This window comes from Eretmochelys imbricata, chromosome 6 (genome assembly GCF_965152235.1).
Source record: "Eretmochelys imbricata isolate rEreImb1 chromosome 6, rEreImb1.hap1, whole genome shotgun sequence".
NCBI lineage: Eukaryota > Metazoa > Chordata > Testudines > Cheloniidae > Eretmochelys > Eretmochelys imbricata.
The window spans coordinates 1,126,525-1,143,361 of NC_135577.1; the positions used below are offsets into that span (position 1 = coordinate 1,126,525).

Genomic DNA, 16,837 nt, shown 5'->3' on the forward strand with positions numbered 1-16,837 from the left:
CCCCTGTTTTCCTCCCTGGGATCTCCCTCCAAGAGGTTTGCTCCTGCCCCAGAATGAGAGAGGCTGGGGCATGCTTCGTACTCTCATTGGCTGCTGTACTATAAACCATCAAAAGGAATGGACTATACTGGTCCCAGTCCCTGGGGTGCTGTCCTGCAAAGGGAGCCAGCGGATCCCCCAGAAGTGCTTTTGATCCTTTCAGCCACCCCATCCATTGGGGGTGTGCCTGGGTGGCCAGGTTTTGTGGATGCCTAGACTCTCCCCAACCCGTCAAAAAACGTTGGATTCAACTTGTTTCCTTTAATCTGTGAGTAACTCACCCTGGAGCCCAAATGTGGTGAAGGATTCGTTTCCTGGAAGCCCGGCTGCTGTCACAGCCTCTGGATTTCCTTGGGGAAGCCTCAGGCCATTTTGTGAAGTGCTCTGTAGCTACCAGCAAATCTTGGTTGCCAGATTCTGTCTCAGGCAAAGTCTGAAGCACGTCAGCAGGAACGCGCCCCGTCGGTGCCCCCCCAAAATATTAATGCATTGGGGCTCTGCCTGTCTTGAATTGGAACCAAAATGACCAAAACGCTGCCTTGGAAGGCAAACATCACATTCCTGACACCAAACGTCTTCATCTACCCGACTGAAATTCTCCCTCGGGTCAACACCGAAATAACCAGCAGTTTTAGGATCGTGACATTTACCCTGGAACCTGGTTTTTTCAGTGTCTCTAATACAGCCCTGTTCCCGTCGCCTGCCCAGTCTGTCATCTCTCAATCCCCAGCTTTCCCACGGGGATGGGGAAGATTCGACTGTGGTGAGGTGACACTGGAATCCTGCTGGGAGTTCGTGGCAGTGCAAAGGGCGGGGTTTGAATATGTAGGCGGTTCCTCTTGAAATTAACACACCCAGTGGCACGAGGCCCCACCCAGAAACCTGGGAGAATCCTAAAAATCTTCCCTGAGTGTGATTTCTAGGAACCGCTTCCCCTGCGACAAGTGCTGAGCTCGGGTCTGAAACAAGGACTAAGGGGGGAAAGGATGCAGCATTAATTTGGGCATACATAGCAATGAGCAGTCCACAATGTATACGTGTAACGAGTAAATGTAACGCCCTACTTCACTAGATTTTGAGGAACAGCCCTACCCCTCAATTTCCCTAACAAACTGTGTGACGTAAGACACCCACCACCTCCGGGTCTTCCAACACACCAGTTCCCCACTTTGTTGCCCCCGACTCACAGATTGGCATAGTGGAATTCCAGTACCTGGGAATATTCTCAGGAGGTCCATCTCCAAGACCTTATCCATAACAAAAAAACACAGTCTTCATCTCTCTGGCCTGTGGTCAACCTCCACTGCTCTGAGACTGAAATGACGCTTAGGGTCAGCTCCCTCACTCAGGACATATAAAGCAGAGCCCTGTTGCCCTTTCATCCCGCAATAGGAATAACCACAATTTCATTTCCCATGCCCCAAAACTTCAATGAATTTTAACCAAAATGACCAAAACGTTCACTCTGGAATGCTGGGGGTAACCAAGATGCAAATGAGGTCTGGTCCATGCCAGCCCTTCCTCCGCTTCACCAGTAGATGGTAGCAGAGACCTCCTTCCTCACTGAGCTTCAGGGTAGCACTGGGTGAAAGTTTGAAGGCTGATGAATGTAGATTTGGCTTGACTGAAACCTTTCAGGGCTTAGTATCAAATTCTTTTGATCGGGGGGGGGGGGGGTGAGGTGGGGAGAAATCTTCCAAATGTTGAAATGGTTTGATTTTTTTCTGATTGAACTTTTCTCTAAAAGAAAAGTTTCATTTGACCAGAAACAATTTCCCTCCTGTTTTTTTGGGGCTTTTTTGGGGGGGCGGGGTTCATTTCCGATCAACCCCAAATGATAATTACCCCTCCCCTGTACTCCAATTTTCCGAAGGGCCAGAGAATAGAGGATTAAGTTGGGTGGACACAGCCCTGCCGCAGGGCAGAGGGCTACACCAGTTCGTCAGGGCTGCTTTCGATCCAACTAATGTCTAACCTACCTCTCTCTTGCTGCAGTTTAAGCCCGTATCTTCTGGTCCTGCCTGCAGCGACGAAGGAAAACAATTGCTCACCCTCCTCTTTATAAACAATCTTTTACATACTTGACGACTGTTCCCATGTGTCCCCCTCGGGCGGCTCTTCTCCAGACGAAAGAAACCCAGTTTCTTCCAGTCTCTGCTCGTCGGCTGCGTTTCTGAGAGGAAGGGCCCGTGGACTTGCTGATGACACGAGCATGATGCTGTGGATACCCGCGTCCACACCAGCCCTGTGCTTTTGCCACCTCAGCATTGGCGTCGCAGGGCTCGGTCCAGGCCGGGACACACGCCAGGAGCCGCGTTGCTGTGGGTTGTTTCCCAGTGCGGGCTGGGGGATACGCCGACCCCACCGTGGTCCTTCCTTGTCTTCTGGGGCTGGTCAACCCACAAAGCTCACGGATCCGCTGTCTGCATGGAAGCAGGCACCTCACGCCGTTGGGTTTCACCTCATTTCCACCCTCTCCTGAGCACCTGGCCCTTAGACGGGGGGGCTGTTCTCTTCAGCTGAGCCGGGCAGGCCCCCTGTTGGGAGACTTTCCTGGGCTCCTGAGAGAATCCGAGAAATGTGGTGCTGGAAGGGACTTGGAGAGGGCACCAAGTCCCATCTTCGGCACTGAGGCAGGGCCAAGGAAACCGAGATCAGCCCTGACCGGTGTGTGTCCGACCTGCTCTCAAAATGTGCTCGGACATAGAGGAAGGGAATGTGCATAGAAGAGTTTTATGTCTACACTGAGCCCTGCCAGGTCCTCCCCCAAACCCACTAGCCCCCTGTCCCTCCCAGAGATGGGGACAGAACCCAGGAGTCCTGCCTCCCAGCTCTCCTGCTCTAACCACTAGACCCCACTCCCCTCCCAGAGGCAGGGAGAGAACTCAAGAGTCCTGGCTCCTCGCCCCAATCACTAGACCCCCCCTACCCACTCCCATCCTGGAACTGGGGATAGAACCCAGGAGCCCTGGCTCCCAGGGGCCCCTGCTCTAATCATTAGACATCACTTCCTTCCCAAAGCCAAGGAGAGAACCCAGGAGTTCTGGCTCCCTTCCCCCCAGCCCCACGTACCAGTGGCTATTCATATCCTCCCCTGTGGCTACAACCCCCCCAGTCCTGGGAGCCAATCTGCTTCGGGGTCAGAGCCTGGCTGCCGGGCAGGAGGAAATAGAAATGAGCCAAGGTTTTATTTTCATTTCCCTAGAATTAAATCTTGGACACAGGCGAAGCGAGCTGTGGGACAGGTAACGGGGGGCTAGCGACCATCCCTGGGGGCCAGAATCGCCCCCTCCAGTCTATCCCCCACCCCACGTCCCCCGACAACCCCCCTGAGATTTGAGTGGCTGGTTTCAAACTTGCAGCAGCTGGGGGGCACCGAAGGCAAATCCTGGCCACTCCCCGGCCTCTCGCTGGGGCCCGGCCCCCGCCCCACCAGCGCAGCTCTGCGGGTCCCCACGCAGCGAGCCGCGCCCGGCCACCAAGCCCGAGAGCTGCTTGAAAAGTCCTGAGCGGCTGAAAATCCCGCTGCCCCCGGGGCGCTTGTGCTGCGGTGGGGAGGGGGGCGCAGATGGCAGCGGGCTCTCCCCATGTGCGACTGCTGGGGACGCGTGGTTTCCTCCTGCAACAGAGACGGAAATGAGTGGTGTTTAATGCCAGGGAGCCCGGACTCCTGGGTTCTCTCCCCAGCTCTGGCAGGGGAGTGGGGTCTAGTGGGTTAGAACCAGGGGCGGCTGGGAGCTCAGACTCCTGGGTTCTTTCTCCAGCTCTGGCAGGGGAGTGGGTCTCGTGGGTTGGAGCAGGGAGGCTGGGAGCCAGGACTCCTGGGTTCTCTCCCCAGCTCTGGGAGGGGAGTGGGTCTAGTGGGTTAGAGCTGGGGGGCTAGGAGCCTGGACTCCTGGGTTCTCTCTCCATCGCTTGGAGGAAGGAGTGGGTTAGAATGGGGAGGGGAGCTGGAGCCCCTGGGTTCTGGGTGCAGTGGAGCTGTGGCATGAGGTGCTGGCTAAAGAGAGTTTGCTCATTTCTTGGGGTGCTAGTGAGGATGGGGGGTGTCCCCAGTACACAAGGAGAGCCCTGGGGAACTCAGCACTCAAGAATTGGGATTAGGACATGGAGTGTCCCCACCCTGCTCTGTGCCTCAGTTTCCCCCTCTGCCAGCCCTTCTGTTTGAGCTCAGTGGGTGTGAGGGGGTTAATCCATTGGTGTCCTGTTGTCTCAGTTCTCCAACAGAGTTTGGCTTTAGTCCCAGCCCAGGAGGAGGGGAGTTTGGTCAACCAAAGCCCAGCCTGTCACCCGCTGCATTATGGGAAATGCAAATAAGAAAGGGTAAGTGCTCCAGTCCCACCCAATTCAGGTGTAACCCATTCCAGCGCTGGGGCTAGAGTCCACGAATCCTGGCTCAGAGCCCCCCCCTCACTCGACCCCAATCCCCTGCCCCCTGCCCCCGCAGCTGGGATAGAACCCAGGAGTCCTGGCTCACAGGCCCCCTGCTGTGTGTCTCCCAGGCCGATCCCACCCCCCTCCTCGAAGCCAGCTCCAGAGGGGATGGTGGAGCGACTCCAGGAGGACGTCACCTGCTCCATCTGCCTGGACGTCTTGGAGGACCCCGTCTCCATTGAGTGTGGCCACAACTTCTGCCGGGGCTGCCTCGCGGCTCACTGGAGTGGGGTCTCGGCTTGGGGGTACCAGTGCCCCGAGTGCCGGGCTCCCTGCTCCAGGAACCAGATGACCCCAGACACACGTCTCAAAAGCCTGGTGGAGAAAATCAGAGACCTGCCACGTGAAGGGACGTTGACAGGAACAGGGACAGCGAGCCCTGAGGTGAGTGCAGCCCTCCTGAGGCTGGTCCAGAGATGCAGCCACCTCTGGGGTGGGGCGTGGGGGGAACAGCTGCATGTTTGCTTCCTGCAGCACGGTGTCCCCTATCTCCACGCTGGTGCCTTGGGGTCAGGGGGAAGGCCGGCTAAGGGGATTCCTGTGTGCCTTTAGCAACCGGTCAGGTCCCTGGGCTGCTAAGGGGGGAGCTGAGCACTCAGGGCTCAGACCTGCGGATAAGAAATGAACCCCCGAGCTAACAGGTTGTGACTCCAGACAGGGGGCCCCGGTGAGGGGACATGGACTAGCTGGAAGTGTGGGGGAGAGGATGGGACACGGGGCCTTTCCCCTCTAGAGGGCACTGTTTTGGATGGTGGTACTGGCTAGTCCAGGGGATGGGAATGGGGCTCTGATCCGGGGGAGAAGGGACTCACCAGCTCAGGGGTGGGGTCTCAGCTCTGATCCTGCTCTGTCCCTGCAGCAGAGGCCGAGGGCTCAGCCAGAGCCGGGGCGCCCGGTGCAGCTGGTGCGTTTGGACAAGGAATGGGGCTTGATCCTGGACGAGGAGGCCCTGAGCCGCTGCCTGGAGCAGGGTGGGGTGGGGGATGCCCCCGTCTGCCTGGTGTCCATCATCGGGGAGCAGCGCCGGGGCAAATCCTTCCTGCTGAACTACCTGCTGCGTCGTCTCCAGAGCCTGGTGAGTGCAGCCCTGATCCCCTCCCAGAACCAAGGAGATAACCCAGGAGTCCTGGCTCCTGCCCCCCCTGCCCTAACTCACTAGACCCCCACTTCCCGTGCCAGAATTGGGGACAGAACCCAGGAGTCCTGGCTCCCAGCCCCCTGCTGTAACCCACTAGACCCCACTCCCCTTCCAGAGCTGGGGATAGAACCCAGGAGTCCTGGCTCCCACCCCCCCCGCTCTAACTCACTAGACCCCACTCCCCTTCCAGAGCTGGGGATAGAACCCATGAGTCCTGGCTCCCACCCCCCCCCGCTCTAACTCACTAGACCCCACTCCCCTTCCAGAGCTGGGGATAGAACCCAGGAGTCCTGGCTCCCAGCCCCCCCTGCTCTAACCCACTAGACCGTCTAGACCCTTGTCTGTGTGTCTGTCTCAGCCTGAGTCTGCCTGTCCATCATCTTTCCAGTGCGGTGGTCCCCATGCTACTTGTCTGCTAATAAAATACTCACAGTCCCCCTTCCTCCCCACACTAATTGCACCGCCCCCCATGTCTTCTTCTTCCCCCCCCCCCAGGATGTGAAGGATGGATCCTGGATGGGCCGGGAGGAGGAGCACCTGGAGGGGTTCGAGTGGCGAGTTGGTGCCCACAGAGTCACCGAGGGGGTGTGGGCGTGGAGTCAGCCCTTCTGGGTCCCCTCCGAGGGGGGGCAGGTGAGTGGGAAGAGGGGTGAGGAAATGGGGTGGGGGGATCAGTGACCGCAGCAGATGTCTACTTGGGGGAGCAGATCAGACAGAGGCTGGGTGGGCTCAGAGACCGGGGCCTGGGATGGGAGGCAGGGAACACAGTGCCCCCCAGGGGCTGGGTCTCACTGGGTGCTGGGGCATGTGGGGGGCAGAGTGGGGAGCTGGCATGAGACACTGGCCCGTGGCTCCCCCCCCAGGTGGCCGTGCTGCTGGTCGACACCGAGGGCTCCATGGACATCGCCAGAGACACGGAGACCAGCGTGAAACTCTCCGCCCTCTCCATGCTGCTTGGCTCCTACCAGGTAGGCAGTAGGGGGCGCTGTGCTGCAGGGAGCGGGGCAGGGCTCAGCAGGGGGCGCTCTCCCATTGCAGCCAGGGCCGGCCCCGATGCCCCAGGTTGTCACTAGGGGGCGCTGTGCTGCGGGGAGAGGGTCGTGCTGGTTTCTGTCTCTAACCCTGTCCTCTCTGATGACTTGCAGATCCTGAATGTTTCCAGCCAGCTAAAGGATCCCGATCTAGAATATCTGGAGGTGAAGGGGGAGTAGGGCAGGATGTGGTGCCATTCTCCTAGAGCCCCAACGGTGTACTCTGCCCATTCTACAGCTGGGGAAACTGAGGCCCAGAGAGAATCAGTGACTTACCTGAGGTCACATGGGGAGTCTGTGGAACAGCCATAGTTTGAACCCAGGAGTGCTGGCTTCCAGCCTGCCCTCCCCCTGCTGTTTTAACCACTAGACTGCAGTCCCCTCCCAGAGCTGGGGAGAGAACCCAGGAGTCCTGGGGCCGAATTCAGCAGGGCCCAGCTTCTGTGCTGCTCCAGGGTCTGGAATTTGCCCCTGCCCGAGCTCCATGCCGACTGAGAACACGGGTGTTGCCAGGACTCTGAGAAGTCTCAATATTTGGCATCTTGGTCTATTCTGCTCCTACCGTCGGTGGGCACGGGGGGCAAAGAGAGCCCCTGGCATGGGGCAGGGGGGAGGGGAACCTTGACTTGCAGTTCTGCCCTTTGGCCACTAGGTGTCTCTGCAGCAGAGGGGGAAAGCCCTGAGACCCGGGGAACAGACCCAGACCAAGCTGGAGGGGCTGCTTTGTGGGTGGGTGGGTGGCAGGGGGGTGTTTGTTGGTAGGATTTCCACCCCCACCTGCCACCAGGGCACACGCTGTCTCCTTGCCCCAGGGATCTCAGCAACCTGTTCTCTCTGCTCTGCAGATGTTTCTGCACGTGGCCGAGGAGGTGGGAAAGGAATACGGGCTGGAGTCCATTCAGGTGAGACGACTTTCCCCCCCAACCTCCCACCCTGCCCCATGCAATCTCCTCGCCCCACTGCATCGGATGCTCCTGCCCCAGCCTCTCCCTGCCCCACACCCGAGGGGTTCAGCCTTCCCCTCCTGAGATTGTCCTGTCTCCCCTGCAGCAGCTAGACCTGCTGGTGCGGGATTGGAGCAACTCCCCGGTCTTTGGAACCGACGGTGGGAAGGAGCATCTGAGAGACGTCCGACAGGTGACTGTGGGGCTTGACATGGGGCCTTTGCCCTCTGTGGGGTGCTGGCTCTGATCTGGCCCCAGGGCAAGGGCCTGGCTGGCTCAGGGGAGCAGGGAATGGGTCCAGGAGTATTTCCCTCCATTGATGTCTCACTTTGCTGATTCCCCCGGCTCTGGCAGATGCTGGTGGCGTCTTGCAAACACCCGAAGGCCTTGGAAGCGCTGACCAGAAGCAAAACCCGCTGTTACGTGATGCCCTTCCCTGGTAAGGGAATCATGACTGGAAGCCAGGGATGCCTGAGAGGTAACGGACCCGGGACAGCGGCTCTGAGCCTGCACGACGGGGCGTCTCCGTCTCTGCCGGGGAACGGGCCGTGGGGGGACGCTCCGGCTCTGGGTTCATTGCCATGTCCCTCCCCTTTGCAGACATGGATGAGGATTTCCAGGACAGCCTGAGGGACTACGTCACCGGCCTGGTGGCCTCAGCCGGTCAACACGTCTGGAGGAACCGGCACGGGGCGCTGGTGACCGGGTCACAGCTCGCTGCCAAGATAAAGGTGGGGATTGGCCAGCTGGGCATGGGGTCGCAGTAGTTGATGCTCTCCCCTGTCAGTCAGTGCTGGCCCCAGTACCTCATGGTGGCACTAGGGGGTGCTGTGCTGCGGGGAGCGGGGTGGGGGCTTAGCCCTTTTTGCTGAACTTTTGTTAATTAAGAAGGAGGGTTGTATTTATAGCCTAGCAGAATCCCAGCTTGGATGGTTCTACCGAGCCTTTCTAAATCATCCAGGGAAGTTCTTCATTTCCCCCGCCAAACTGATTCCCACCGTTGTCTTATGTCCGTTCCCCAGCTGCCCTGCCCCAGAGGTGGCTGCATCTCAGCACCGGGCGAGCCATCCCCATGTTCCCACTTTTCTAAGCCCTGTGGAGTCTGTATTGTGATTTCTTGTGCTTTCTTTGCAGAAATTCTCTGATCTGATGAAGAAACGTTGCTTCGGCTTCTCCTCTCCCGCTCAGGTACCTTCTCTGCCTGTCTCTGCCTCTGACCTGATCAAGGGGTGTGTCCCTCCTCCTGAATTCACTTCCGATGTAAAACTGTAGCCTACTTTTGTCTTTTTCTGCTGCCTCACCGAAAGGTGGCTGCATCTCATGTCGGGCAAGCCATCTCCGTGTTGTGTTGCTGGGAGGCTATTCCCCAGCTGCTCCCCGCCCCCCAACCCCAGAAGTGGCTGCATCTCAGCGCTGGGTGAGCCCATCCCTATGCAGTGTTGTGTGTGGCTGTTCCCATATGCTGCTCCCCAGAGGTGGCTTCATCTCAGGAGTGTGTTGACACTTGTTGAAAAATGTTTGTTTTTTTTCCCCATGCAGAGACATTTGAGTTTCCGGCGAAATATCAAAAGCTGAAATACTTTGATCTGGTGTCTAATGGGAATTATAGTTTGGCTCTGCATGCTCCCTTTTCTCTCCATAAATCAGCTCTCTGGTCAGACTGCAGCTCCCATGATGCACTATAGAGGAGGGAGATGGTGCATCATGGGAGTCCCTGGCTGTGGAGCATCATGGGGCTTGTAGTTTGGGTGCCTGGCTTCAGGCTGAGCTGCCATGGTGGCTCATGGGAGTTGTAGTTTCACACTGGCTAGTGGCATCGCTGTTACATGAGGTTGCTGCAGTTGCTGAGTGGAGACAGGGCCCCATAAACTGCGGCTCACCCCGGCCTTGTCCTCCCTGTGCAGATGGCCATCACCTTCCACAACCAGAGAGTCCTGGACAGGGCCAGTGCAGACCATGCTGTGTTTCTGAAGGAGAAGGTGAGTCTGTGCGGCAGGGGCCCCTGTGCCCCAGCCAGGGGAACCCCAGAGAACCGTCCTGGCCAACCCCACTGGCTGTTGGCTTCATGTAGGAGACGGGACCTCATATCTCCAGCTTCCAGGATGACTATAGAGATGGGAGGCTCAAACTCCTGCACCGGGGTTGGGGGTGGGGGGAATGTTTGCCCTGTGGCCAGCTGCAGTAGTGGAGGTGTCACGGCCCAGGTGGTGAATGGGCTGGACCCGGAGTCGGAACTCCTGGGTTTTGTCCACGGTGCTGCCACAGATTCCCCTGGGTGAGTCAGTGAGTCTCTCTGGGCCTCAGTTTCCCCATCTATCAAAGGGGGAGAATGATCCTGCCTTGGCAAGTTTTCGCCTGTGAGCTTTTTGGGTTCGTGTCCCTCACACGGCGTGAGGGGGCCCTGCTATCTCAGTTGGGGGAGCAGGGTCCATGCAGCGCGTGCCCCTTCTAACGCTCTTGGCCGTCTCCTCTCCCGGCGGGCGCAGGACGGCGACTCCCGGAACATGGTCGCCTGCCTGAAGGTGCGGCCGAGCAAGATGGCGGAGCTGTTCGCGGAGCGGCGTTGGCAGTTGCTCTGGCGGTGCCAGACGGACATGCGGGAGCCGGCGCCGGAGAAAGCGGCCCAGCTGACGGAGCTGGAGGAGGAGCTGACAGGGGAGGCCGAGACCTTCCTGCAGAGCTACGGGAAGCGCTTCAAGAAATTCGTCATCGCGGCGGGCGTGGGCGCGGGGGCGCTGGTGCTGGCCCCGGTGGGCGGCGCTGCCGGCATCGGGATCGCTGCGGCCGCTGCTCTCGGCATGGCTGAGGCAGCAGCCCTTGGTGCTGGCGTGGGCGCCGTGGCCGGGGTTGTCGTGGGCGGGGGAGTTGGTGGGAACATCGCCCAGAAGGATAGGCAGAGGGCCAAGGCTGCTGTCGGCGGGAGGGAGGAGGAGGACGGCACTGAGGATCTGTCTGAGGACACACCCCTGATCTGTTCAGTGCCCCCCACCCCAATCTAGGGCTGAGGAGTGGGGTGACGGGTCTGCCGCGTGGCACAGACATGTTTCCCACAAGCCTCCCCAGAGCGGGGAGCCTTCGCCCCCAGATTCTAAGAAGGGACCTTTAGATCCACTTGTCTGACCAGCTGTGCTACCCAGCTGGAGAACGCCGCCCACTTCCCCCTGCGTTGGGCCCGATATCTCCCGTTGGACTAAATCATCTCCCGGAAAGGCGGCCAGTCTGGCTCGGAAGCCAGAAGAGATGGAGAAATCACGGGTTTCTCGGGGAGCTGGTCCCGCGGGTGAATCATCAGCGCTGTGAGAAATCCGGTGCCTCATTTCCAATGGGAGTTTGTCTGGCTTTAACTTCCAGCCCTCGGTTCTTGCTCTGCCTTCCTTCGATGTTGCAGGGCCACTCCGCTGCAACGTGAAGTGCTTGGAAATGCTCTGCCGATGGTCATGTCCTGAGATCACCCGCTGGGGGTGACCATGGGCACCTGGCTTAGTTCCTACAGCAGCAGTCCGGTGGTGCCACCCCTCTGAGCGGGAAAGTGGGTCCAGGGGAGAAGGCACAGGAAGACGTGGGTTTCCTGCTCTACCATGGACTTCCTCTGTGACCTTGGCCAAGTCACTTAGTTACTCTGTGCCTCAGTTTCCCATCTGTATAATAAGGGTAATAATGCATTGAAAGATGGTGAGGGGTTTGAGCTCTACTGAGAGAAAGTGCTCCGCAAGAAACAGGCATCATAATTTATTCCTAGGGAGGGCTATAAAACCTTCCGAAGCTAAAGGAAATCCACACCGATGAGCTTCACCATTATTGTAGAGAACTCCACTGGGCCTGCAAGTCAACCATGGTCTTCCTCCTGGATCTCTCAGCTCTTTTAGACATGGTGGGCCCAGGGCATGAAGTGCCTTGAAGATCAGGCTGAGACCATGAACTTGATTGAATATTGTAGCGCAGACATGGCCAGGTGGGCATATGGCCCCTGTGTCCCACCATCTTCTCAATATTTCACCTAAGGGGGTCATGCGTGGGTTCTGCCGAATGGTGGGAACCAGCTGCTTGTCATGGCTATTACCAGATGGTTGTATGAGTAATGGTTTTAGAGCCAGGTCCCAGGTAAGATATTGAGTTCTGAATCTTCTGGGAGTCAAACGTGAGGCTGGGAGCCGACCTGGTCAACGTGAGAACAATGCACATCCATGGAGGCAGCCTCTGCTTGCTGGCTTGACAAGATGCAGGCTGGCCATCTACAGAGACAAACCAACCCCAAGGGAATGCTGAGGAGAGGGGGGCCCTGGGCTCGCAGACAGGAGCTTGTGACTGGAGAAGAACAGAAGAAATGGCCCATTACAGAGGAGTGACTTTGCCAGCAGGGGGAACAGGGGATCCCAGCTCTCTGGACTGGACAAGTGCTGTGAGAACCAACCAGCGGGAGAGAAACACCTCAGCAGCCAGGAAAGGAACCTGTTAGCAAGGACGGGCTCTAGACGGCGTCTGATGTTTTTCTTTTACCTGTAACCTCGTTTTCAAAGCCTTTTACTTGCTTTTTATTTGAATCTCTATCTGAGGCTCTTTTAAATGAACTTCAGTTCGGTTTGACTGTAAACCTGTGAGGGATGGGTGGGCTGTCATGAATATGGGGAAGGGTAGCAAACTGTATGTATCCTTGGCAACTGTACTGGATTGCCTTACCTGTAAGGGGTTAAGTAGTTCAAATAACCTAGTTGGCACCTGACCAGAAGGACCAATAAGAAAAGAAAATACTGGGGGAGGATTTGTTTGTTGTTGTTGTTCCCTCTCTGGACGGAGGGAGAAGACAAGCAGGTACAACATCTCCTGAAAATATACCTGGAATAATCCATCTAAATCCACAGAAATTGTAAGTAGGGCAAGGAAATGCGTTAGGTTGTCTTTGTTTTAGCTTGTGAATTTTCCTATGCTACAGAGCTACTTTTATTCCTGTTTTTTTTGTAACTGTGAAGCTGAGCCCAGAGGGGAACCCTCTGTCTTTTAAATCTTTTTATTACCCTGTAAAGTTACCTTCCATCCTGATTTTGCAGCTGTGGTTCCTTTATTTTTTTCCTTTATAAATAAAGTTCTTCTTTTAAGAATCTGATTTCAGTGTCCTGAAGACAAAGGGTCTGGTCTGTGCTCACACTGCTAAAGCAGTTGGTTGGTATATTATTCTCAAGTCTCCCCAGGAAAGGGGGGGATATTTTGGGGGGATAGCGATTCCAAGTGACCCTCCCTGAATTTTTGTGTAAATCACGTGGTGGTGGCAGCAATACTGTCCAAGGACAAGGAAAGGAATTTGTGCCTTGGGGAAGTTTTAAGCTAAGCTGCTAGAAATAAGCTTATGGGGTCTTTCATGCAGGTCCCCACATCTGTACCCCAGAGTTCAGAGTGTGGGGGGGAATCCTGACAGGGGCGTAGGTGGTCCGGCCTAGCTGTCACAACGGGGCCGAGGCCTGCCCACCAGGGACGGGCATCGCCAGGCAGGAGTTGGAGGAATCGCAAGGCCAGGTCCCAAAGACAAGAGTCCGGGTCACAGTCAGGCTGGAGTCGGAGACCAGAGATCGGGAGACAAAGCAGAGTCTGGCGCTGCAGCAGGCCAAGGTCTGGGGTTGCCCAGCCCATTTCCTGGAGGTTAAGTAGGGGCAGCTGACCAATCAGAGGGCCGCAGGGTACTGTCATGCTGGATCTTGTGGGCGGTACTTCCTGTGGCGCCTACTCCCCACAGTGCTCCCTGGCTGTGCCTCAGCCTGGCCCCCGGTGGCACTGTGGGAATATCAGCTGCCCTGGACTCTGCAGACCTGGGTTCTAGTCCCCAGGTCCTCACAAAACCTGCCTGAGGGCGAGGTGTGCAGGCGAGCATGGAACTGAAGTGGAGCAGGGGAGCTCTGTTTCCATGGAGGCAGCAGATCGGCGTGCATTGTGGGTGTGCCGAAGGCAGGTGACTGGGCCCTGGACTGTAATGGGATCAGGCGTGTAAATTGCCAGCCTGCAGTGGGATACAGAGGGGTTTGCAGAGCACCTGGTGTGATAGGGTCCCTTGAATGTAACCTGGAACTGGGGTACTGCTGAGTCCCTCCAGCCAGGGCTTTCTCTCACCCTGTGATGCTGTTGCTAAGCCACAAACCTCTGCCACATACCGCACTCACACAGACGTCCACAGGCAAGGACCCACCCTGCTGAGTTACATGAATACTTCTCCCAGTTCACTCATGAACTAACAATAAAGAGGCTCCAGCCAATTCCCCCCCAGCCTACAATCCCAGGGCTGTACCATCTTGCCCTGCTCAGAAGCCTGACCAGTGTAAGTTTATAACCCAGTCCACCCCTCCCTCAGTGCGGAGAGGGCATGCACCAGCTCTTCTTCCTGAGCAGATTTCCCAGGCACTTCAAGCAAATCTCACTGGTTTAGGTAAAATATAAAACCTGTTTATTAACGAAGAAAGACAGGTTTGAAGTGATTATAAGTAATAAGTGTCAAAATTGATCAAAGTAATAATAAATAAAAATAATAAAATTGATTATAAGTAATAAATCAAAGTTGGTTTCCTAAGAAATAAAAGTAAAATCCCGATCTGAGTTCTATAAACTAGACAGGATTTGAATCAAGCCGTGTCTCACCCTGATGGTCTCGTTCCTTACTACACAGGCTGGGATTCTCCTGTCCATCCTGGGCCCACCTCCCCAGTTCAGTCTTTGTTCTCCAAGCGTGTTTCCAGGTGTTCAGTTGGGGGTGGGGGCGGGGAGGAGAGTGAGGCCAAGTGATGATGTCACTTCCCCGCTTTTATAGCTTCTTCCAGCTTGCTGGAAAGAGCCTTTGCTATGACATGAGTCAAGCAGCCTCCATTGTCTGCGTGCTCTCTCTGAGAAGTCTCCATTGTATACAGATCCTGGGATAATCCTTGGGAGTGTGGATTCCTTTAATGGGCCATCAGCATGTCTGGCTGCTCCGCTGTTGCACCTGAAAGGCTGGTTGTGGGTGTTCCCAACCTCTCAACATATTTCAGTCACGCACACAGAGCAAAACTTCATAACTTCCCATCCAGAGACAGCACACACAGTCCAACCGGGTATTAATGTTCAACAGATCAAGACTTTTAAAGTGATACCTCACAAGGCAGACTTTGTACAAAACATCATGATTATCTGACCATGGTGATTATGGGGGTGCCAGGGTGTTGCTTTGAGGCTCAGCGTGCCACACTGGGTCTGCAAGTTGCCAGTGGAAAGCAAGAGTATCCCCTGGTGGGCACAGACAGGGCTCCATCCTGCTGGCAGCAGAGGGTGGTGATTACCCGTGGACACCCCGGGAAACCCCAAACCAGCATCGCAGTTATTCCATGGGAAGTCGGTGTGGGAAGTGCAGGGCTGGGTGATACGCTCACGGAGATGCCCTGCTGCATTATGGAACAGCTGAAGTTTTCTGAGTGGCGGAGCCTTGGGGTGACACATTGCTGCAGCCCAGGGGAGAGGCGATGGCGTAAACAACCAAAGCTAAGTCATCATCGGCCAGGATGGGTGACGGCTCGTAGGCAGCCGGAGATGATTGACAGTGCAACTCGCAGGTGCTGCTATGCAAGAGCTCAGCATCAGGGAGGAATCCAGGAACGGTCCTAGATGACGGAGTCTGCAGTAGGGCTGAGGGGTCAGCTTCGGCCAGGTTTTCAGAGGGGTAAGTTTGCTTTGCCGTAAAGCCTTAATTCCTGGATTTTAGAAGATTCTTTTGCTTTGCCTCAACTCTGCAGTTCCTGGAGTTCAGAGATTTAAATCCAGGGGCATCCAGTGTTCAGGAATGGTCTGAAACAGCCTGAGGCAACCTTAACGCTGGTAGTGATGTGTTGGGGGAAGAAGCGTGCGGCTTTGCTCTGTTCCTCACTCCTGCATAGAGCGGGATATTTGCTTTGGCGCGAGGAAAGGGTGGATTATGGGTTATATCAGAAGGAATTCTGGACCTTTGACCCCAAGTGCCAACAATTCTCTGTCAGCAGAGAGTACCTCACAGTACTAATTTAGGAAACGAACTTGATATCTTTTTGTGATGAGATGACAAGGTGGGGTGATAAAGGTCATTGTGTTGACAGAATAAACGCATGCTTCTGTAAGGCATTTGACTTGCACCAAACGCCATTTGGATTAAAAAGCTAGAATGATGCAACATGAACTTGGCCCACAGTAAATGGATTAAAAACTGGCTAACTGATAGGTCTCGGAATGTAATTGTAAAGAGGAAATCCGCTGAGCGGGTGTGTCCCTAGTGGAGTACTGCAGGGAGCAGTTCAGATTGTACCCTGGGTATGTCTCATATACATCTAGGACCAAAGAATGCAGGCCCTACTTACAGGCTGGGGGACTGAATCCAGCAGGGCGGTCACTCGGAAAAACATTTGTGGGGTTGTGGTGAATAATCAGCTGAACGTGAGCTCCCAGTGTGAGGCCGTAGCCAAAAAGGCTAATGTGATCCTGGGAATGCATAAACAGGGGACTATCAAGCAGGAGGAGAGAGGTTATTTTCTCTCTGTATTTGGCCCTGGTGCAACCGCTGCGGGAATCCTGTGTCCAGTTCTGGTGCCCACAATTCAAGAAGGATGTTGATAAATTGCAGAGGGGTCAGAGAAAAGCCACAAGAACGATTGAAGGATTAGAAAACCTGCCTTCGAGTGATAGACTCAAAGAGATCAGTCTACCCATCTGAACAAAGAGACGGTTAAGGGGTGACTTGATCCCTGTCTGTCAGTATCTCTGTTTAATAACAGGCTCTTCAGACTAGCAGAGGAAAGGTCTAACACGATCCAATGGCTGGAAGTTGAAACGAGACAAATTCAGACTGGAAATAAGGTGTAAATTTTTAACAGGAGATTAACCACTAGAACAATTTACCAAGAGTCGTGGTGGGTTCTGCATCACTGGCATTTTTAAAAACCAAGATGACATGTTTTTCTGAAAGCTCCGCTCTCGGAATGATTTTGGGGAAGTTCTCTGACCTGACTAGACGATCACAAGGTTCCTTCTGTCCTTGGAATCTAGGAATCTATGAGTTCACTGTGAAAATTTCCCACAAGGCTGTGATACCAGGCTATCTACCCACAATGCAGGACCCTACCCACAGACCCAAGTGATATTAACAGCATGGCTGAAAGGTAAAGTCAGCCAAGATGCCAGTAGTGGAGATGTATCCAGGGACTGCATCCTGCTGTTCAACTTTCCCCTGTTCTGGGGCAGATCCATCGGCCAATAGCTCAGCAAAGGATCCTGTG

At 55.6% G+C, this 16,837-nt stretch overlaps 2 protein-coding genes across 2 annotated transcripts in view; both read left to right on the forward strand.

The window, feature by feature from the left end:
• Positions 1-16,837, forward strand: part of LOC144265861 (prostasin-like) — a 363,252-nt gene that overhangs the window by 66,466 nt on the left and 279,949 nt on the right.
• LOC144266304 (RING finger protein 112-like) lies at positions 2,646-12,625 on the forward strand. Its single transcript, XM_077819749.1, has 14 exons — positions 2,646-2,706; positions 4,256-4,362; positions 4,542-4,857; positions 5,333-5,548; positions 6,107-6,244; positions 6,475-6,579; positions 6,757-6,807; positions 7,488-7,544; positions 7,693-7,779; positions 7,941-8,064; positions 8,187-8,317; positions 8,721-8,774; positions 9,491-9,565; positions 10,073-12,625. Exons 2-14 carry the CDS (start codon positions 4,340-4,342, stop codon positions 10,583-10,585), a joined length of 1,890 nt encoding a protein of 629 aa, XP_077675875.1. The 5' UTR covers positions 2,646-2,706; positions 4,256-4,339; the 3' UTR covers positions 10,586-12,625.

Excerpts from the sequence above, each read along its gene's own strand:
- LOC144266304 (XM_077819749.1), top strand. The coding sequence starts at position 4,340 with ATGGGAAATGCAAATAAGAAAGG. Across the intron at positions 6,580-6,756 it reads TGCTGCTTGGCTCCTACCAG|ATCCTGAATGTTTCCAGCCA; the intron begins GTAGGCAGTAGG and ends GATGACTTGCAG. Across the intron at positions 7,545-7,692 it reads ACGGGCTGGAGTCCATTCAG|CAGCTAGACCTGCTGGTGCG; the intron begins GTGAGACGACTT and ends TCTCCCCTGCAG.